The sequence below is a fragment of the Pomacea canaliculata genome, linkage group LG2 (assembly GCF_003073045.1).
Source record: "Pomacea canaliculata isolate SZHN2017 linkage group LG2, ASM307304v1, whole genome shotgun sequence".
Taxonomy (NCBI): domain Eukaryota; kingdom Metazoa; phylum Mollusca; class Gastropoda; order Architaenioglossa; family Ampullariidae; genus Pomacea; species Pomacea canaliculata.
The window spans coordinates 33,308,170-33,331,116 of NC_037591.1; the positions used below are offsets into that span (position 1 = coordinate 33,308,170).

A 22,947-nucleotide genomic window follows, 5' to 3' on the forward strand; every position below is an offset into this window, starting at 1 on the left:
GAATTTAATTTTTGCGTATAGAACGTTTACACATAAAATAGACAATTTAAATGAAATTTGTCATTTTTTTAATGAACACAAATTAGAAACCTTTACTTTCATTGGTTCCTCCTAGGCGATTTGAAGAGACGCGCTCTTTTTGAAGTCTTTGATACCGTACGAGAATTTTACTATTCCGCTTTTATGATCATAATTTTTACAAAGAAAAGCTGAGGTTTGTTCGATCCACAGTCTTCAATTCTTGTATATACATTTTGCTTTAACTGGCCATTAAACAATCTGCAATTGCTTTACGTTGTAGAAAATTAGAGGACTTTGGTACATCAGTGTTGATAAAAAATATTAGTAACGTGTTGTAGCATCCGACAGTGCATGGTAGAACTTTGTGTGTGTGTGTGCGCGTGCAGCACACAATTCTTCTTGTATTTAAATTGTATACAAACACTACAAGTGTCTTTATTGATCTATGCTTACTAAGTCTAAAAAAATCAGATAAAAATATTACTGACAAAATCCAGAAAACAACGAATGTCATCTGTTTGTCTCCAACTTTGTACTTATATTACCTATATTTGCTAAGCTCCAGTGGTTTGAACATTGTTATAGTGCAGGGCTTCTGGTTACGCAAAAAATTGCGTACAGTACGCATTAAAAGTTCGGAGGACCCCTTCAATTTTCGTCAATGGGGTCCCATTCAAATTTGGGCGAAGAACAGGGACCCCTTAAAAATCTAAAGAAGGGGTCCCTGGGACCCCAAAGAATTTAGCCTTAGCAGAAGCCCTGTAGTGGAGTTAGTTTGCATATTGCACCCAAGGAAAACCTTTCTGTTGTGCTGTAGAAGAAACAGCCTACTCGTGGTTATTCTCATGCCTTTAAGCATTTCACTTTCACAGACGCTTTCATCATGAACTTTGAGTTCATCATCCCAGTGTCTCGAGATGATCTGCTGCGGAAGACATCTGTCAATCAGTATTGTGTAGCAGAAGTCCTAAGTCGCAGCACAATACCTAGTGCTGTGCAAGGTGGGATATAAACAGCACAATGTGTGTGTATGTGTGTGTGTATATGTGTGTGTGTGTGTGTGTTTTGCTTTATTGATTACCGTTTGTAGGTATAGCTACTGACAAGAGCATAGTCATCTATAAATGTATGGTGCATACATTTTGTGTCCATATTTTTCTTTGTTAACTTTGAAGTACCAATAGCTTTTCTGGGAACACTTCACATGTATGCTTTATCATTTGTGTTACTGTTATTATTCTTGATATGTTTAAACAAGATATAACTAGGACAGAAAAAGTTTTGTTTACCATTTGTATTGTTATATGAATGTTTTTCATTCTTCATCATTAATTCTATATTTCTTATGTCTTCATACTTTCAGAATTCAAAAATGCATCCAGAAACAATGCATTTGCTGCTGTGGAGAGTTTTGATGCAGTCTTCAGTGTTCTTATGTAAGCATAGCAAATTGAAAAGAAAAGTTGCTTTACTTTCATGCAGTCATTAGTGATCTTGTGTAGCAAGTATATAAAACTTAAATATAATTTCCTTTTAATTTCTTCTAGCTTTAGATATGAGTCATATTTAGGTAGCTGTAACACCTTTTAAGCACATTTTAACTCCAAGCTTAATGAAATAAACTCATCAGGTTAATTAAAATGTTTCTTCCACCAGTTTCCCAGTATTAGTAAATTTCACCCCCCCCCCCCCCCCGCACTACGTGTTAAATCTTGCATTCTTCATTTTTTACTGACCTGTTCACTACTCTTGATTGTAAAACTACAAGCAGTTTACTGAGCAGTCAGAGCATAAACTAGCATAAACTAAATGCTTTTGATGATTTGTTGAAAGCAAGTCATTATTAGAAATGTTTATGAGAACTGACTCTGTACCAACTTCCTAAATTTTCTCTAGTTCCAATTTTATGACAGAGTTCAAAGAGATTTGGACAGTGAACTTGTTGAAGATGTGTGGCACAGTCTTGTCAGAGGTGAGTCTGTCTGGAGTCATTCCCCTATCCTACACATTGCTATTATCTGCTAATCATCATTTGCAAAGTGTCTGTCTTTTGTTACTGCCTTATTATTCCCACATACATCTTTTGAATGTGTACAAGTCTCTCTTTTGGCTCCCTATTGTTCGACACTATTGTTCTGCATCTATAGACCCCCTCCGAGTGCCAAGAACAAACTCACAGCCTCTACCTTTTTCTCAGAATTTCATGATATGCTGGACTATAGCAATGCACTCAGTGGACCTGCTTCTTAGCAATGTTAATGTGACATTCTTCTTGGATGCTCTCTGACCAAATTTCAACCAGTCTGATGCTGATATAAAGGCAATTATTCTGAAAGCCAAGCCAACAACTTGCCAGTTAGACCCAATACCCACAAGCCTTCTTCTTGGGTGCTTTAATATTTTACTTCCATCCATTACAAACATTGTAAATTTCATTTTTTCACCAGGTGTTTTCCCATCTTTGTTTTAAAAATGCCCTGGTGAAGCCACTTCGAAATCCATGCTTGATGACAGTGTGTTGAACATTTATCACCCAGTATCCAACTTGTCTTTTTTCTCAAAGATCACAGAGAAAGTAGTTTTGGCACAGCTCTTGGTCTACTTACAAGAGCACCAGCTCATCCCCCATGCTCAGTCAGGATATAGACTTTTTCATAGTACTGAACTTTAATTAAAGTGACCACTGACATAGTATCTGCCCTTGACAGTGGTGATGTTTCTGCCTTAACTCTACTGGACCTGTCTGCTGCATTCGACACCATCAACGACTCTGCTGCTTCATAGACTATACACCCTCTATGGGATTTCTGGATCCTTTATGTTCTTGTATTGCTCACCAGTTCATGATTGTATATGTATGTTGTGTTTGTATGTACGCAATTGTCACATGGAAACTTTCCCCACTACTCCTGGTAATTTGTGAAGTGCATCAAGCTTACTCATGTGGGGGAAATGTGCTATGCAAATCCTATCATCATCATCATCTTACTCATCAATCATCATCATAATCATCAATCATTATCAATCATCATCATTATAACATAGTATATTTATATTCTCTCAATACAGTTGTCAAGGTATTTCACTCAAGCCTCTGTGGTGTTCTTGAAGATGTGGATGTACCTGCAGATATGCGTGTTCGCTATGTTACTGGCCTCAAGATGACAATGTATCTCTTTTGCCAGTTTATTGAGATGTATGAAACTGAAACCAGTCAACCCAATGCAGTTGCCGTGAAAAAGGTAAGTATGATTTGGAAGTGTGTGTGTGTGTGTGTGTGTGTGTGTGTGTGAGGGGGGGGGGAAGGTTGTGTGTGTGTGTGTGTGTGTGTGAAGTCTATTGAGGTATTTCCATTTTTCCTATTTTTCTTTTGAAGATTCGAGGGAAAAGTACTAAACAACAGACAAAAAGTGGGATAGACTGGGATGGAGAACGTGAGGCAGCACTCTCAATTCTGGTGCAAATTCTACAGCTGAATCTGAACAAACTATGGGTTCCTCCTATTGCTGAAGAAGATTTTGTCAGGTAAGGCTGTGGTGTGGGGACTTAAGTATATGGCATACATAAGAAATAGCTTTTTACAAGAATACACCAGCATTTTAATGTAAATAACAATTTAAAAAAAAATGCTGAAATAGTTCTTAAGTACAAAATAGTGTTGTTATTCCAACCTGGATATGTGATAAATGTTTGCAGCTTGGTTTCCTCATGCTTGTATAAGCTGCTTGAGAATCCAGCATCGGCAACTGCAAAAGGGAAGGAGATGCGTGATGCCATTTGCCACGGAATAGGCACTCTGGTCAAGCGCTGTAACCACAGTTTAAGTATGTCATTGGATTTTGGTTGAGCATTCTAATGAAGTTTGATTTAGTTCGCATGCTGTAGGTATCTGTAGTTTTGATCGATATTTAAAGTATGTTGCAAAACTGATCTATGTAACACTTGCCTAGTGTAATAATCACCCTTTATTATTCATAGCTGCATTATTATTAGATCTTGTGCACTAGAAATCCCTCAACACAAATCAAAAAGACTTGTGAAAAATGTGTCGTTCGTGGTTGACCAAAAATTGTTAATAAAAGACGAAAAAAAGCTTTTATTTGGACGAACACAAGGGACAGGACAAGCTTATGGTTTTTATGCTTTGCTTTAAAAATTACATTTTTTTTAACATGCAGGTGCCAGTCTCAAAATTGTTCAAATGCTTAAGCACTTCGAACATCTGGTTTCACCCCTGGCACAAATGGCAGAAGTAATTGTCAATCATTATGGCAACAAAACTGTTATTAGAGACATAATGAGGTCAGTATAGTCTTGAGGAACATTTATATAGCGCTTTTCCAACAATCTGCTCAAAGTGCTTTACAGAAATGATATACAGAAGTAAACTGAATCACCAACAACCATATACCCATATTCACTTATAACAGACACACTCACTTCTACCAAAGAAATACACACTCATACATAAATACAGAAACTAGATACAAAATACTGTGTAGAAATTTTTTCTGTATATTACGGCAATCATCAGAACTCGGTATGCTAACAATAAAGGATCTGAAAGAATTTTATGTAGTTGATTTTGAGCTCTTTCCCCCAACTCCTCACCCCCCAAAAAAAGTTCTGGATAACTGTTCATTGATAGAACCATTTATTTTTCAGGAATCATATGTTTCTGTCAGGCAACAGCTTCATTTCCTTTTTGGAATTTATTTCTTTAAGTACTATACATTTGTGGTTTCCACAGAGAGATTGGACAAGTAGATCCCCAGGATGTTGCCAGAGACTCTTCAGGAGCACGGGCATTCTCACAGTTTCTAGTGGAGATTGCTGAAAAGGTACCAGCTGCAGTGCTGCCAAATGTCAGTGTTGTCTTGGCACTCTTGGATGGGGAGGTAAGCCACATTTTCATTCGTATTGTTGAAGGCTTAGTTGTTAAACAGCTGCACATATTGTGAGTAGACAAGCCACTTTACTCCAGAGGAAACAGCTTCCTGTGCGAGAGTCTTGTGTGTGTGCATGCATAAATGCTGTCACACAGAGGAAGCAGCTGGATATATATATATATCTTTGCAAAGCTCAATGTTTGGACCTGTTTAATTTGAATCTGGTTTTTAGTTTTTACTTTTCTTGACCATAATTACACTACGGTCGAAAGGATAATTGCAAAGTTGGAGAAGGTAAAGGCAGCAGAATGTCAATGAGGTTAGGTTTCACATTCCACATGATGTGACCTAAACACAATTTGGACCATATGTCTGCCCCTACAGTTGCTATTTATTTTTACCTCTGATCATGATAAAGCAACTGTTTTTTTTTTCAGTGGTGATATTTGCAGCTTTAAAAACTTTTAATTGTATAAAACTATATAAAATTACATGTACAATACAGATATTCTCATTAAGGGACACAAAGTTGTCACTGAAATATTTAACTTCAAAGTCTTTTTTTTAAATCAGGGTTTCAGACTTCTCTGTGTTGTCTCAGACAGTAGAAACCAAAAGCATATTGATTTGTGCTGGTTATCTTTAGTCCTACAGTCTCCGGAATGGTGTTCTTGGCATGATGGGAGAAATCCTCACCAGAGTACTTAACAAAGATGACTTGGACCAACACCAACGGCTTACAAGAGATGGATTTTTTGACAGATTACAGGTTTGTGGTGTGAAAGTTGTATATATAGAGAGATGTACCTGTGTGTTATGATTATAGTAAATGCTAACAGACAGATTACAGGTCTGTCATGTGATATTGCTACGACTGCTGATAGCTGTCAACTATGTCATGTTTTAACTCTTTTAGCATTAGAAAGGAGTGCCTTGTTTGGGCAGGTTATATTATGGTTGTAGTAATGGTGACTGTTTTCATCAGGGAGCTAGTAATATTGATGAAGTTTTTTTTTTAATTTTTAATTGTCCAATGATCCAGGGAGAGTTTAGACACAGTGAAATTAGTTTCATTTAGAGAAGTTGAAGAATAAACTTATCGTCTTTTTTTCCTCACTTCTCCCTTGTGCTACTGATACAGTTCATTTTTATCTTTTTGAGTAAAGAAAAACATCTAAAATGTTTTTTACACTTTGCTGTACACAGGACCACATTCACGACTGCAATGCCTTTGTACGCAGCAAGGTTCTACAGATATGGCTCACAATTGTAAATGAAAAGGTAGCATTGGCTTAGCTCATTCTATAATAGCTATGCCTCTGGTTTAACTCTAATAAGGATATCCCACTTTTTACATCTTAGACAAAACATTCTTTCTGAAGCTTGTCTGGTGTTCTTTGCTTACCTGAAGGAAACCTTTAAAGAGTTTGTTAAATCAATTAAAATATGAGTTGATATATGCAAGGTTCATGTTGTAAAACCTTTAAAGTCTGATTAAACGATAGTACTATACTGAGTTAAAGAATGTGTTGGCTGAAAACTAGGTATCTTTTATTTATTGTTTGTTTTTTGGAGCATATGGTTTCCAACTGCAGTTTTTATAATCTATCTTTATCCTTTTGTCAGTTGTTAAAAAAAGTTGTCCCTCTCTATGTATCTTAGGCATTTCTTCTGCTCTTCTAAACTTCATTTCCATCACACTTTTTATCATGTGCCAAACCACTGATGATGGTTGTATTATATTGAATTATATTCTAGAGCCTGCCGCTGCCTCGCCAGGAGGTATTGGTGAGTTTAGTGTTAGGCCGATTGCAGGACAAATCTAGCCAAGTGCGTCGCTATGCCATTCAACTTTTGACTGCCATCTTGAGGTGTAATCCCTTCGCAGCAAAGGTGAGTAGAAATGTAGGAATAATAATATCTGTAGATATTATCAAAACATTCTTTTTTGTTTTGTTTTTTATTTTTTTCCTTGAGCTTAAACTCCTTTGTGCTGTACAGGAGACAAGTTTATCAACTACCATTCAAGTACTACTATTTCCTTTTAACGTCTAAGTAATACAAATATCAAAATGGTGCTAAATACAGACTTATTAGAAGCTGCAATAATATCTTCTTAATATGTGACCACATATTTTTACAGCTGTCAGTGGAAGAGCTAGCTGTGAATTATGAGAAAGAGAAAGCCAAGCTGGAAGAGATGATTACATCTAATGAGATGTCACCACCTGCGGGTAAACTTGAAATGCTTGGTTTTGTTAGTCAGCCTCTTTTTACTGCTGTTTAAACACTGGTAATTTCTTATTTACTGAATAATTCCTACACTCTAACATATAAATATCTCTAAGATAATTAGAAATGTTTCCTTTCTCTAAAATGCACAGTGTTCTCTCTCTCTGTTTAGCAAGAAAGTACTAATTTGTTTGGTCAGGTTTTTATTTATTTATTTATTTATTTATGTTTGGAGTTGGGGTGGGGATGTTTTGGATAGGGTGTGGAATGGTCAAATTGTAATGGATTAATGTCAGACAATCCACAGTTGATGAATGAGGCTGAGGTCAGATTTAGAAGAGTGTACTCTAAGATTCCTTGTTAGGCCAGCAATTGTTTGCTTTGTCCTATAGTAAGGTCTGCTGAAGATCTAGAGGAGGAATGGAACAAGATTTTGCCAGCAATCAAGCAAGCTTTGACAGCCAGAGATGAAATGGATATAAGTTCTGATACAGATGTAGACAGCATTACAGAAGACGGTTTCTATGGGTAATTTGCCACATTTTCTTTTAGCTATCTGGCATAAGATTATTGGTTATGTAGCTTGTAAAGATTTTGTGGCTTACCATGTATTTTTTTATGCCCCCCTAAAAAAATGTCCCATTATCCTTTTGGAGGATAGATGGCAGTACTCTGTCCTTTCATCTGCTCCCTTGCTTTATCAATACAGTCTAGTTAATAAAACAGTTAGCACCTGTCACCAATACCATGTGCATTGGATGACCTTGGTTCAGATTTCATCTCAGACATGCTATTCTTTCTCTGCATGTGACATCTGCATGATATAGTCTTAGTTACTGGGTAATTAACTCTGTGAAACTGAGATATTTGCTAGCTTAGGAACCATAGATAAAATTACTGTAAATTTCAGACTATAAGCAGCAACATTTTTCCTCCAGCTTTAAACACTGGTGCTTTAACAGCAATGCAGCTTGTTTGCAGATTTTTCCTGATTTTTCAGACTTTGATTAATTTTCAATTAACATGGAGCTCATAAAAAAATTAATCAAATTTAACAGTTAGCGTCGTTACATTGTTTACTGTTCACATTTTGCAAACAAAGCCACATACAATTAAATCATTCAGATCAGTTGCTGAAGCGCACACTCTCATCATTCCAAAAATGAGACGAAATGCCTGTGATGCAGCTCTCAAGTTGTAGATATTTGTGGCTTATAAACCAGTGTGGCTTAGGTGCATTCAGTAGACTGAAATTTATGGTAATCCCTAGAGCATGCCTATAATACGATACACTATCTTGTCATTTTGGAACAGCATAATGGACAAGATCTACAGTCTCCTAATTGAGGAGCATTACCATTCAGCTCTTATTTTGCTGCAAGCAGCAAAACTTGCATTTTCTGAAGAGGACATTTTTCAAGATATAAATCAGTGAGTTCTTCATGTGTACTTTCTGGAATATATATTTCCTATTCTAAAAAGCAAAAGCATTGTGGTTGTGGTTGATTTACTGCATAATTCTGACTTCTGACTGCTGTTGATGTGCAGCGACCAAAGGTTGCAAGGCTCAGAGTAAAGGACATGGTTGGTTAAGTGTAGATGTGAAACTTTAGAGGGTTGGCAAAAGTTATTGCACATTTAAGCTTATACACCCAAAACGTTTTTAACAGTATGCACTAAAGTGCCACTATTACTTGTGGTCATGAACGTTAGCTGTGGTATTTGTAGGCCGAAGAAGGTGTTTCTTGTCTGGCAATTGTACCTTTGCTACTTGAGTCAAGCTGAAATTTTTTTTCCCTTTGAATTGTCAGAGTTAACAGTTAAATATTCTAATACACATTCATTCATGCATACCTTTCTTTCACATACATAAAAACATGTGCATACACAGATGCAAAGTGCGCTGGCAAATGCAGCTGCTACAATAGAAGTCAATCTGTTTAGCAGCATTGTCCTTCATCTTCATCTCAAGCACTTTAAAAATCACTTCTGTGAGCTTTTAAGAGACTTTAAAAATAAAATGATTTAGTTATCTTTATTTTGCACTTCAGAACACCAGATGCAGATGGCTCAGAAGTCAACTGTGACTACATATCTATGTTGAAGAAGATTTTTTATGGTAAGGCGTGACCAGTGTTGATTCCTTTTGACAAGATGTGCTTCTCTTGATTGTGCTGTTTGATGTATTGTGACCAGACAAGCATTAGGTTATGTTGTGTCTTTCAGAAAGTGTGTGTGTGTGGGGTGTATTCTAAGAGCTTTATGACATAATTTTTGAAGTATATTAGAGAATTAAAAAGTGTTTAATTTTTGTGTACCAGAGCACCATAAGCTAGACTTAGCCAAGGTCACAGAGGCAGCTTCCTGTGCAAGTCTGTCTCAGCTAGCAGAAGGGGCAGAGGTCAATGAACTGACCAAACAGCAAGTGCTAGTGCAATACCTCAAAGTGAGTACGAACAAAATAAAGAACTGTCCAGAGCTTTACCTTAGACTGTGCATCTGTAAAGTAATATGGTGCAACTTTTCAGAGTAGGGGGTGGGAGGGTAGTAAGAGAAGCAGCGCTTCTTTCAAATGTGTTGCACTTCTTTGAGGATAATTGTTGACACACAAACATCTTTCATTTTCATTGTCCTGCATAAATAACCAAAAAATCTAAAGTCACTTATGTTGTTGCCTTAGCATGTTGGCAAAGTGTTAAAAAGATGATAGAAAGCCAGACTGCATCTTTACTTTCAGAACTCCCTTGCATTTGCGGGGCAGATACAGGAAGCTGTCCCAATCATATGCCAGTTACTGGGATCCAAGAACACCTCAGATGTCTTCGAAGCCATTGAGTTCTTTGTGACCAGCTACGAGTTTGGTGTCTCAGCTGCGATTGTTGGCATCCGCCGCATGTTGGTGTTGATCTGGTCTAAGGAACAGGCAGTGAAGGACACTGTGGTGAGCGCTTACAAGCGCCTGTACCTAGAACCAACAGGAAGTCAAAGGTGAGTGAAAGCCTTTTGGCTTTGAGGGCTAGAGTAAAGGTGGGAAGAATAAGTTATTTAAATGTAAGAGTAAGCCTCTTTATTCTGATCCAGCTTCCGTCTTTTAAACGTCTGCTTTTTTAACCTCCCTTTTTTTCATATCCGTCAACACCTGCTGACGTCATTCTCCCTGTGATGTCGGTTTCAGTTAACTTGGACCTGAGCTATTACTGCTACATTTTAAGCTGCTGTGAAAAAAAGTTTGATTACTGAAGAACTCTGGGGTTGCATGTACTTTTATCAGCAGTTTTTGAAACTTGCATCAATTTAAAAGAAAAAGCACTAAGAGCATACTCCTTAGGAGTAGGAACATACGCTTTACAAATTTTGCATTATTATTACTTATTAAATTTTTTAAGAACAATCATATATGTCTTACTTTCCAGATATTATTTTACCCTCAATTTTAATTTTGTTTTCATTGTGCAGAGCTAAAGCCATAGCAGCTGTTAAAAACCTAATCAAGCTAATTCTGGGAGCCAGTTGTGGGGATATCACTTCCCTAGAAGCTCTGGTAAGATGCCTGTTCATATTTGAACTCTGGTTTTTCTATTTCCTTCTCACTAAAGAGGAATCCAGCTACTAAGAATCTTATTTTGAGAGCCAGTTGGGGAGATATTGCTTTTCTGGAAGCACCACCATCACAGCAACAAACCACACCATCCATCACCATCCATCATCAATCTTGTCTAACCTACTACTCATCTATCTGTTTCACTTGGTACATATTTAAATGCTCATCTTTGCCCCGCATTGGTATTATTCCAGATGACAGAGCTCATGCATAGAGGTGAGATAACTCCACATGTTATTCAAGTACTGTGGGAACGTTTTACATTAAAGATATCTGACACTTCCCTTCAAGAAAGCCGAGCAGCGCTCCTGCTCATATCCATGGTGGCAGAGTAAGGCGATTTCTTTTCCACATACAATGTGTTGTTACTACATGTACTAATCTGCACTATGTAAAGCACATAGATGCACAATTTATGAATAGATTGTCTGAGAACTCTAGAACTCTAGAGGAAAAAAGACAGCTTGAGGTCTTTCTCTAAAACTGTGAAGCCTGAGTTTTTTTCTGACACAAAAATTGTAAAAATTCATGATTTATGATATTTTATGAAATTTTAGCATCCCAGTAAGCATCTCACCTGCAGTCCATTTTTCTATTTTATTTTTACCCAATAACAGGGCTGAAAGAGATATTGTCAGGAGCAACCTGGAGGTCTTGGTGGAAGAAGGTCTTGGGCCTCGAGCAGAAGGTGACTGGCTTTTAGCCCAGGCTGCATGTCAAGCAGTTCTGAAACTGGCCAGCAAAAAGGTATGTGCATGAACATCTGTTGGCATATTTTTTGTATCTAAAAATTGTTGTTTTCAAATATTAATTTAACTATTGTCTCTTCTTGACTTAATTGCTATTATTTTCTACCAAGACCAAGGGTCAGACTGCCACAGAGCCTTTCTGCCTTCCTCCAGACCACCTCTTGTTTTCTCGCCTGAGAACTATTCTTGTCACAGGTCAGTTTGTTTTGTTTGGGGTTTTTAGTCTCTCTGTCTCTCTTTTAAAAAAAGTTTACCGTTAACTTTTTTTTTCTCTGAATTTTCAGATTTTGTTCTTTTTAATCAACCAAAGATTTCAACCACAGTTTGAGTATTCATACAGTTCCTACACTGATTGACTTACAGTGGAAAGGGAATTTGGGAGGCTAGGGGAGAGGGAGAGGCACAATAAAGAAGCAAATTACTTTCTAAAACATTTTTGATTTTCTTGCTTAGGACTGAGGAGAACAGACAGTTCATTCTGGGTGCCTCTGTCTGAAAAAGCTGTGACGGTGATATATCGACTTGCAGACCAACCAGACATGGTTTGTGGAGAAATGATACGCCAGATGGCATCATTAACTTTAAAGGAATGTCAAGCATTTAATGAGTGCCAGAGTGGAGGTAAGTTAAGTACCATAAAACCTTCCTATTAAGACTAAAATCCACCAAAATCAGGTCATAACTTAGAGGGGGTTGTAGTAATGAGATTAACCAGTCTAGTTTCATTCCACAGGCAAGTGGTCAACACAGATGTCTTAAAATGGAGAAGTAGGTTCACCTAATATTATGTCCATCTTTTTGTAATTTCAAAGAGCATAATATGTTCTCCATCACTTTGAGATAAGCTTGCATAAAAACAAAACATTTTGATGCCCTGATCATGTTACAGGCCATCAGCTGCCGTGTCTATCCATGTGCTTCCCTCAACGACATTGACTCAACGATGATTGACTGACTAACTGACTTTCATTCCACAAACCATGACTTCAAACACTTATTAATTCAAGTTATGTTAAAATAATGCTCTTAAAACCATATCATCATGCTTATTCTGCCATTGTTAGCTGAAGATTTATAGGGGAACTAACTCTCCAGGTAAAAGCAGACAAAGACACTCTCTTAAATCATACTATTTATATTTTCCAACATGATTTTTGTTTAGTATGATGGTAGCTAAACTTGTTCAAAGAATATGTGTCTCTGTTGATAATATTTGACATTAGTTGCTACTCCTGTCATCGAAGACCGATTTTCTTTTAAGTCTGGATGGATCTGACTTTAGGAGTTGGGACAATATGTTATCTATGACTGGAGCAATATGGTTTGGATTGAAATGACAGGTGACTCCACAGATTCATAGAAGTCTGTGGGGGAATTGTAGAACAAGCAGTCTCTTTCAATATTTGCTTATTTTACCTAATTTAATAATAATAAGGTAAGCGACTTACCAGAAGTAGGCTTTAAAAATGTACTTAAATTTTATTCAACACGCAATTTTTGCAAACAAGATAGCAATAGAACACTAACTGTTGGTCATAGTCAGGTTGGGGTGGTAGTTGTAAAAGGGATGAATCTTATACAGCAAACTATATCCTTGAAAAATTGTGGGGTTGTAATTGGGAAGGTCTTAATAAAGAAGTTTTATGAAACAAAGTGACGAAAGTAGAAAATAGGTTCTGAAAATCAAGTCATAGAAGAAAATATGCACATATACATTTAAGCAGGGGAAACCTTGCGGGAAAGGTTAAAGTGTGCTTGTATATATGCACATTTGTGTGTGTGCGTGTGCACTTTTCTGCTTACCTCAGTATTGCCTAATTATTTGCAATCTGGATCAGCTTGCTTGCTTATGCAGCCATTAATACAATACTACCTCACTTTTATTGGCAGAAGGGGAGGTCAACATCGTCATCAGCACCATGCTGACGAGATTGTTGTCCTTTGCTGGGCAAGTGGCTATACAGCAGCTTGTTCACTTGGAGGTAAATGTGCTAGGTGAACTGAAACGACGAAACATTCTGCAAGAAGATAAAAACTGCAAGAAGAAAAAGGTAACAACAGCTTGTAAAGTTTCATTCATAGTGATCACCTCCTTTCAGGTAAAATGTCTACATGAGGTTCTCATTTTGACTTTTCTTAAAATATGTAAAAGAATAACAGTCACAAAAACGGATATCCTTAATAAAAAGAATAATTACAATGATTCAGCTTTTAAATGTATTTTTTACTTTCCCTGTAACATCAATCATTCGTAAATGAAAAGAAAAACACTTGACAAATTTGTCTGATGACTCAGCTGCAGTGTCAACTGTTTCTATTGGTTTGAGATGGGCAACAACTCCCCATAGCTTTGCAGCATAGGTCATAGGAAGAATCTGACAGTCAAACAATTTTAAGAAAACATCAGGAGCTTGTTCACCAATAGACCACCCTAAGGATTCCAACTACACCTTTTTGGCATGACTAGTCATGTTTAAAGCATGAGAGAAAGACAGACAAGTAGAAACCCAAATAATTATACTTACTTAAAACAGATATGTTTTGGACTCCAAATACTCATTTCTCTTGGGAAGAAATAAAACAACCATTTTTAAATACTACAATGTTAGACTTATTTAAATTAACTACTAAACTTAATTTACATGATATATCATTTAAAACGTTTAGCTGATTCTGCAGACAAGTAACAGTATCCAAAATTAATGCTACATCAAGCAAAATATTTCTAGGATATTTGAATTTAACTGAATTCTATGTTCACCCCTGTCAATTACATCTTTTGTTAACTCGTTAATAAACAGTGAAAACAGGGCTACAAATTTCTTCCTGCTTCAAGCACCTGGAACATAGAAAAGTTACACCACCTACTTTTACTTAAGCTTTAACACCATTATATATTACTTTTATAGTGTTATACATTCTTCCTCTCAAACTTATTGTACAGAGTTTTTCCCTTATAACTGAGTCAAATGCTTTTTGAAAGTCAGTAAATGTCACATACAATTTCTTCCAGCTAACAAGTTGCTTTTGGGCTAACACAAGTAAAGATTGATGTGGTCAACAGTGCTATAATTTCTTTGAAAGCATGCCTGTACATCATTAATGTTTTCATCTTTTTCTATCCATTTACTTAGTCTTTTATTTAGAATATAGCTATAAATCTTGCTGCAAATATTTAAGTGTGAGATTCCTCTCTAATTATTGGGCTTGTCTACCGCTCCTTTTTTTGTGAAGCAGTTGGATTAGAGGTTCTGTCCATGAAGTTGGATAAACACCTGTTCTTAATATCTTTTTAAAATACTCTGTCAAAAATGGTACGCCTAGGACTGATGAGTTCTTAAAAAACTCGCCTATTAACCCATCTGGACCAACTTTTTACCATTCTTCGAAGCAATAATAGTATCTATGATTTTGCTTGGTGATATGTCCGAGTCAAGCTCTGAAAGTGAACTATCTTGTCTTCCTTAACTAGTTCATTGTTAACAAGTAAAACAGGAAAATTATGATCATGGGTATTGAGATCAGAGTAGATCTTTGTCTTGGCATCCATACACTCATGTTTATTTCCTTCGAGGTGTAAAGTTTGTGTCCATAATTGTCTACATCTTTGCCAACTCTAGACAGGGGTACCTTAGACTTCCTCACTTGTATGGAGATTTTATTAAAATTCTCTTGTAAATGTACAAACACTATCACAAGTGAATTAAATAAAATAGGAAACAGCTTAAAATGAGCATTGACCAGAAACTAATACTTTTTTGTCTGGACTCACTGAGTAATTCTCTTGGTATTGTAATAATCATGTTTTCTACAGAATGCCAATGCCCAGGGGGAAAACATTGAAGAAGAGATGGGACTGGCTGGAATGTCTGCAGATGATGCAGAAGCAGAGTACATTCGCAGAATCTGTGAAAAGGATATTGTTGTGGGTGAGCACCTTGGTTAAACTAAAATCTGTCAGATCCATTACCAATGACATATTTTTTCCTTGATTTAGAATGATTGTCATATAGTCAGTAACTTGTCTTGGGTTTAGGATGGATGCTTTTAAGTCCATTATGTGTATTCATGTGACTAAAAGGCTGATGCACAGAATTAGAAACATCCATCTCAATCCAAATATTTTTTTTTTTTATATGTAATGTTTCAGGACCAAACCTGCTGGCAGCCTTTCAGCCACTGCTGTTCAGTGTGTGCACTAACCAAGGCCGTTATCCCCAGCCTGAACTTCGCACTGCAGCCACTCTTGCCTTGGCCAAGTTCATGTCTGTCAGGTATAGTATGCTAAGCATTTTAAAAGCAGTGCTGCCGTTTGAGACTACATCAGCAGAAGGCAGACACATTGTCATAGTAGAGTCATCACTCTGGCTCATATGCTGTTTACATGCATGCTCATGTTTACGTGATCTCTCTTTCTCTTTTGTTGTCTTTCATACACAGAGAGGAATGAGTAAAATACTTTTTAATTTTTCTGTCTCCAGTTCTGATTTCTGTGAGCAACACCTGCAGCTGATGTTCACTATTCTAGAAAAATCTCCAAGTGAGGTGATCCGTGCCAACAGCATGATCGCTGTTGGTGACCTAGCATTCCGGTTTCCAAATCTAATTGAACCTTGGACTCCTCACTTATATAACAGGTGTGAATTTTACTTTGTCCCTCAGTAGCCTACTGGGGCTTAATGCAAGAGAAAATCTTAAAGTTTGAAGAATTTTAATGGTTTTCTTTTTTTTTTCTGGTCTAATTTTTACTTTATTGACACTTTTCAACAGAATAAATGCAGGGATTTTCTTTGATGTCAAGGCTTAAGATGAAGAAAGCATGACCCCAAAAAAAATTTTCTGAAGTACTAATTGTTTGAACATTCGGACCTCCCTTATGAGTATATGTGTAGGTGTGCCATATCCAGTCTCAATATTCACAATGGAAACTTGGGGGAAAGCTTTCGTACTTGTATGGTCTCGTGCCCTGATCTTAAGAAGCATGACTCACTTGGGGACTTTGCAATGTTTTTGCATTACAGGCTCCGAGATGAGTCTCGACTGGTGCGCAGGTATGCACTTCAAGTCTTGACACACCTTATTCTTAATGACATGGTGAAAGTTAAAGGTCAGATCAGTGAGCTTGCTATCTGTGTTGTGGACAATGACGAACAAATCTCTGGGCTGGCAAAACTGTTCTTCCATGAGCTTGCCAAGAAGGTAAGATAACCCATACTTACCGGACATGCAGTTAGCAAATGCTATCATAGGCGAATGTATGCAGCATTTTGATATTACCAGCTGCAAGAATGGGATTTTTTTAAAATCTCAATCTCAAGTTGTTTTCTTCTTAGGATTTGGTGTTTATTAGTGGATAGACTTCTTTATTGGTTGTCCTCTCTATCTTTATACTCATGAGGTCAATCCAGAAAGAAATGAAAATTTATTAATTGCAAGATATTAACAACCTTCAAAAAAATAATCCTTGTGAAGATATATAATGATTCCAACCTCTGCCTGTTTTGGTACCAGTGCTGGAAATCATCAACTATGAGGGTGTTTATTCTTGTTAGCAGCTCTGTGGGTGTTATTTAATGTGGTGAAGTGGCAGCCTTTCAAACATGTTTTTAAAAAAAAACTAATGAGTGTACATTACAGCTATTTTTAAAACTGCAGGCAGTTTTCAGGCTTTGATTGCAGTTTCTAATTCTCTGAATACAGTTATACAGTTTATAAAACAAGGGTTTCTCCCCTTAAGTTCTAAGATTTCATGCTATAAGAAGTTACAGTCGATTGTTCTGCACAGGGCAATGCATTGTACAACATCCTTCCTGATGCTATCAGTCGACTGTCAGATCCTGACCTCAAAGTTGAAGAAGACCACTTCCATACCATCATGAAGTAAGCTCATACATTTCCTGTCTTTTGATTTTGTTATGTGACTTTTTGCTGCGATTTCCTTAGCTTTTAATAAATTGCTTTCTTTAGCTTTTAATGCGTTGAGAGTTTTCCATAAAATTTTTGTGAGATATTTAAGTGCAGACATCAGCTATTACATTAGTCCATCACAAGAATGTGAGTGAAATACTTGAGTTCAATGTACTCTTTGTTAAAAAAATAAAAATTTTTATATGCAATCCTGTCTTAAAGGTTTAAAAACACAGGCATGTTTGAAACATTTGCTACAAAAGTGAACTATATTTGTTTTTTAGAAGGCAGTTGTTCTCTCTTTGATAAAATAGCTGGCAACAAGAAGTAATCTATCACTTGTTTTATCAAAACAGGTACCTCTTCTCATTCATCCAGAAAGATAAACTGTGTGAAAGTTTGATAGAGAAACTGTGCCATAGATATCGGGCCACTAGGTGAGTTTGATATTTGTGAATGTTTTTGTCTTCCTTTCTAGTCTTCAGTTGTTGTTTTGTTTTTTGTTTTTTTTCTGAAAATGTTAATTTGCCACATCCTTTCATGCTTTTACACGCAGTTTTGTGGATTTTCAGAAATGAGCGCCAGTGGAGAGACCTGTCATTCTGCTTGTCCATGCTGTCTTATAGTGACAAGGGTCTCCGCAAGCTGCAGGAAAATTTTTCCTGCTTTTCTGATAAGTTGGTTGATGATGCTGTGTATGGTTACTTCGTTACAATTATCTCGAAATCTCGAACTGGATTCACCAAACCTGAAGCAAAGGTATTCAAAGTTAAAGGAGTGAGGTTTTGTTTTGTTTGCATAGGTGGGTGTGGGTGGGTGATTGTGATGAGTTATTCTGTAATCCACTTTCTTTGCATTCTTGATGTTTTTAAAAAATACAATTCTGATAATTTTTTTTGAGACAAGCATTTCTATTTACTAAAAAATGTTTTAAAGTGAAGTTGAATAAATTTATTCAATTGTCAAAGCGTACTTAAAAGATTTGGAGAAGCAGCAACCATCTTCGGAAAATCACTGGGATAGATTTGTTGAGAAGAAAAAACAATTAAAGTTTCTAATCCATATTTTCAAATTTCAGTCGCATTTGCAGACATAAAAATGTGTTGCAAGCCAGTTCACTATTTCCTTTATAAAGAAAAAATCTACTGAAATTTACTGTACTCTGGAAAGTTCTCAAATGGTCCATTGTTTAGGTATACACAAGTTTAAAAAAAAAAAAAACTCAATGAAGACCTTAGTGCAGTAATATCTTGTTTGCTGCAAGGTTTTTTTTTAAGAGTGGCTAGAACAGAGTTACACTAATATCTTGCTTCCAGGTTTTGCTTGATGAGCTAGAGGAGCGGATAGAACAGGGTCACAGGAAGGGCTTAGATGAGGAAGAAACAACTCATCGTGCCAGTAAGGCTTCCTCTTCAGCTGCTCACCAAAGAAAACAGTTCAAAACATCAGGAAAGACCAAGATGTCTGGTGTGTATCACATATCACATTAAGAACTGCCCAAAGAAACTTTCTGTTGCATGAGTTGTGTAGTTGCATAGAAACTTTTTTTTTCATTATTAATGGCTTTTTAAGAGTGAACTGATGGAAAGTTTTTACCTCTATGCTTTCAGTTTTGAAAGGCTGAAGAATGCAGCTCTTTCTTTTTGATAAAACTGTTCTGTTGTTGTTTTAAGGGCGACGGAAAGCTAAACAAAAGGAGAATGTGGAAAATTATGAAAATGCTGAGAGCCCACCAATCAGAAAATCTACACTTAGAAGACCTAATCAACGACCAAAATTTGTTTTAGACTCAGATGAAGATGAGGAAGAATTGTTTGATATAGAAGAAAATGGTAAGTGTCCTTAGCCTTTTTTGTCTCTGCTCTGTTTCTGCTCCCTCTGTCTTTTTAGATTTATTTTGTTAGCTATTGGTTATCACAGATACTTCCATCAGGGAATATTTGCTAGTTTTATGGGGTTTTCTTACATGACTTTTTCGGTGTGAATGTGTGTTGTCATTTTTCTGTATCTTTGCAAAAATAATCTACAATACACACCCTCTCTATTGTCCTCTGATTCAGATGAGAGTGGATGTTTTGATGCAGCAAGCCCAGTTCCTGCAAGAACAAAGGGAGGTAAAGTGCCTCTTGGCCGGCGAGCACAACCCCTGACGGAATCTTTTTCCCCTTAAAGCACTGGTTCCCCCTTCCCCCAAGAAAGAACATGAAAGAAAATGATGTGTGTGTGTGTGAGAGAGAGAGAGATACAAGAATTTAAGAACGGATAAATCACTATAGTGCACGCTGTCTATTCATCCACAAACATTACAGTTAAAGTTTATGATAGTGCATGGAGTTTGGGTCACAATTTATTTCCTGTCCGAATATAACTGTCACAGTGATGAATTATGTATTTTCTACTTCTCAGACCATTGTATATCACTTTATTAATAACAATATCTTTTATAGATTTACATTCTTGTTTTTTATGCTTTTGATCAAATTATTTCTAAACAGTTTATTTGTTGGCATACAGTAAACTATATTCAACTGGTTTTTATATACACAATCTATGAACTACAAACTGCATGAAACTTGTGCCTAGCCTAGCCCACGGCTGACCCTTAAAAAAACTGTTACAACTTTTGTGTGACTGCTTGCTTAACTAACAGATGCTTGACTGTCATAAAAATATCTCAGGAAGAAATTTCAGAACTACCGTTTTAATAATATCCAAAGGTGATTTTGTTTCGTGCTTTTGTGAAAAGGATTTTTAAACGCTGTCACTTATCATGGTAAGCTGTGTTTCTTTTTCCTTCTCAATGAAGCTATGGACTAAGCCAAGGCAAACTGTCAACCAGAAGTTGTGCGTCGACTCAAGCTAACAAGGCTAGAGAGAGTGATGTCCCTTCCCCTAACCGGTAGCTCTGTCGTTTTCTCATCCACGCATCTCCGTCGACTTTAGTGGCTCTTACTGATCTGTGATGTTTGTTGCGCCATTTGCCTCTGTTATGGATTGTTCTTCAATGACAATGCAACGTCGTTTCTTCTTATAGTCATCTTCATCCTCTAACGGTCTCTGCTTCCAGTTCTTTGTTTTGTTGTGTTGCTTAAGTTTTACAAGATTCTTTGTGTCCCCTTCACTGAAGCTGTAACTTTTACGGCATTCTTGGCAATACTTTTTTTTTTTTCATTTCCTGATATACAAACCATACACTTTGCTGCATGTTCTGAAGCTTTGCACTTGGATCTGTGCGCTTCAGCGATGTCGTCTGGGGAAAGATCGTTTGGTGTCATCATGCATTTTCTCCGTTTCTGCACCGCTGTCGCGTTCGCTTACTCACTTCCAGTGAAGTATTCAGATGAATCTTTCGTTTGACTGTAAGAGTCTCAAAATGTAGCTTTTTGTTATGTGTGTTTTACTTGTTTAATTTTTTTTTTTGTAACAGGGAAACTATGCTATAAAATCTGCTGAGCCACATGAACATTGCTATCCTATTATTTATGTCAAAGCGCATTGAGCTTGCTCCCAGCAGGGATATGTGCTAGAGAAATGCTATTTTATTATTATGAAAGCAGATAACCTAATGGTTGTTTTCTTTGCATTCAGTCTGTTGTTATAAATAGGCTTTTCGAGTCTTGAATTTTGTTTTCTTTCTACCCCCACCTCTCACTATTTTTTTTTTTTTTTTCATAAATGATCAAAAACGTAAATTTTTAAAGAAACGTTTTTTTGGTATTGAAATTGATATTGGTGTTTTTTTTTTTGTATGTTGTGTTTTAAATTAGTGTCCATGGCAGTGTGATCTAAGACATTCACATTATGAGAAAGCCCTGTGTGGATTCCTCATCTCGTACAGCTTGCTGCGTGTGCATGATCCTGAACCATCGCCTTTGGAATCTTTCAAGAAATGAAAGTCTTAAAATCTGTCCGCTGGAACAAATACCTCTGTATCACGTCACTAGAAGACAAAATAAAAAGAGGAAAATCTTTCTCCGCTGATGGGATCGGTAAGGGATGAAGTGAAGCAAGAAGCTGATCCCAGCCGCAGCCTGCTGAGCAATACCATTGAAAAGGTGACAATTCTGAATTAAGAGCAAGACGGCTTTGCATAAATGCAACCGCATTGCGGAAATGACTAGAAAGGAGGGAGGTGGGAAGGTCATTCACGAAGTTTGGAAACACGGGGAGTGGGAGTGAACGCTGTTCCGAGATGAGATCACAAACACACGAGCACATTAATATGCAGCAAAATTTGGATACAATAAAATATTTCTTTATTAATCCACAAGGACAATTACAAATAAGACTATCGATTTTTTTTCGTTGTTTCATGCGATTAACTTTTATTGATTTTAAAAAAAGCCTTTCGCATTAAGGGAAATAGTTTTATCACATGCGAAAAGGCTTTGATCTAGTTCGTCTTATCCTGTGTCCAAAGGGCCTATGATTCTGCTCAAAAAAAGGTTCCAACGGGATGCGTGTAAAAGATAAAATAGTAAAACAACATGCAAATTCGTCTTAGCCAGGCCCAATTTACATGATTAGCTGCTCTCTTCCCCAGTGGCCCTCGGGGAGTATTGTCAGCGACCTGATCAGCATGCAAACTATAGTCTGGGGAAAATCCTCTTTCACCTGGAAGCGAAGGAGGCCCCGCGGACACCAGAGAGTTGCGAGATAGGGTTTGTGTGCATGCTGAGCGAATGGTTACCCGCCCCTTGGTGGAAACGTCTGCAGTGATCGAGTCTTTGATCAAGGTGTAATGAGAATGAGGGCGGCTTTGATACCACCATCTGCAGTGACACGAGACAAAAGGTTGGACATCCGATTGTTGGTCGTCTGCCAAGAGGTGCATCCAAAGTTAGTGCTCGTTACAGCGCCGATATGTCAGGTGGCGGGCTGAGGCAGGTGTTTGATCATCGTCTGTCAGGGTGAAACGATGGGTGAAAGGTAATACTTTCGTCTTGATGCAACCTCCGAAGCTCGCAGGCCTTTGTTCAACAGCAAACCGCGAAAGATCCTAAGGTGTTGACAGATATATCTTTTTAGTGTAGCCTATGTTTTGTGCATTCCCATGAACTATTTTTTTTTTTATGACTCTCCGAAAGTACAAATCTCCACACAGTGTGACATTATCAGAGAAAACCGTTTCCCTGCTGGAGCCGTAGTTGTGAAGTGCGGCAAACTATGGCATACGGGGGTCAAAGCGTCTTGTTTCCGAAATTCAAAAGCGTCTAGACCCCGCGGACACTATTTCATATTTTACCCCAGGGTGTAGCAAGATAGGACCTCTCCTCAAGATCAGAAGTTCCTCGAGGTATGCAGACGCTGTGTTTTGTAGTGTTGCTGAATGGATTAGCAGACATTTTCGTGGTATTTTTTTATCAAAACCAAAAATAAAGCGTGAGTTGTATGTGTTTAGCTTTTTTCATGTTATTTTTATTTAAATTTGACTTGTAGTTACTCCTTAGCAGACGATCAAACACCAACTCGCGCAGTGATATCAAAGAAAAATAGTCCCACTATACATATTTCTTTGCAAGCTGTAATTATTTGAAACTAAAAGTTT

At 37.1% G+C, this 22,947-nt stretch overlaps 1 protein-coding gene across 2 annotated transcripts; it reads left to right on the forward strand.

Moving 5' to 3' along the window:
* The first annotated feature begins 85 nt into the window (after positions 1 to 85).
* On the forward strand, positions 86 to 22,449 carry LOC112557770 (condensin complex subunit 1-like). 2 transcript variants are annotated; one of them, XM_025227800.1, is made up of 34 exons: positions 86 to 214; positions 894 to 1,022; positions 1,385 to 1,457; positions 1,935 to 1,993; positions 3,091 to 3,263; positions 3,398 to 3,546; positions 3,718 to 3,845; positions 4,200 to 4,323; positions 4,772 to 4,919; positions 5,557 to 5,679; positions 6,117 to 6,191; positions 6,669 to 6,803; positions 7,054 to 7,144; positions 7,535 to 7,670; positions 8,457 to 8,573; positions 9,194 to 9,261; positions 9,464 to 9,588; positions 9,880 to 10,130; positions 10,599 to 10,683; positions 10,938 to 11,074; positions 11,361 to 11,490; positions 11,603 to 11,687; positions 11,946 to 12,113; positions 13,383 to 13,543; positions 15,307 to 15,421; positions 15,643 to 15,766; positions 15,974 to 16,129; positions 16,514 to 16,691; positions 17,278 to 17,372; positions 17,756 to 17,836; positions 17,972 to 18,158; positions 18,716 to 18,866; positions 19,073 to 19,231; positions 19,460 to 22,448. In XM_025227800.1, the coding sequence occupies exons 2-34, from the start codon at positions 905 to 907 to the stop codon at positions 19,567 to 19,569; spliced, it is 4,215 nt and encodes a 1,404-aa protein (XP_025083585.1). In that variant the 5' UTR covers positions 86 to 214; positions 894 to 904; the 3' UTR covers positions 19,570 to 22,448. The 2 variants fall into 2 exon arrangements, with proteins under 2 accessions (XP_025083585.1, XP_025083586.1); XM_025227801.1 differs by having other exon boundaries at positions 95 to 156; positions 19,460 to 22,449.
* Positions 22,450 to 22,947: the final 498 nt, after the last annotated feature.

Coding starts and splice junctions, on each gene's coding strand:
- LOC112557770 (XM_025227800.1), top strand. CDS start 905: ATGAACTTTGAGTTCATCATCCCAGTGTCTCGAGATGATCTGCTGCGG. Junction 10,684..10,937: donor TCACTTCCCTAGAAGCTCTG/GTAAGATGCCTG, acceptor GTATTATTCCAG/ATGACAGAGCTCATGCATAG. Junction 18,867..19,072: donor AGGAAAGACCAAGATGTCTG/GTGTGTATCACA, acceptor TGTTGTTTTAAG/GGCGACGGAAAGCTAAACAA.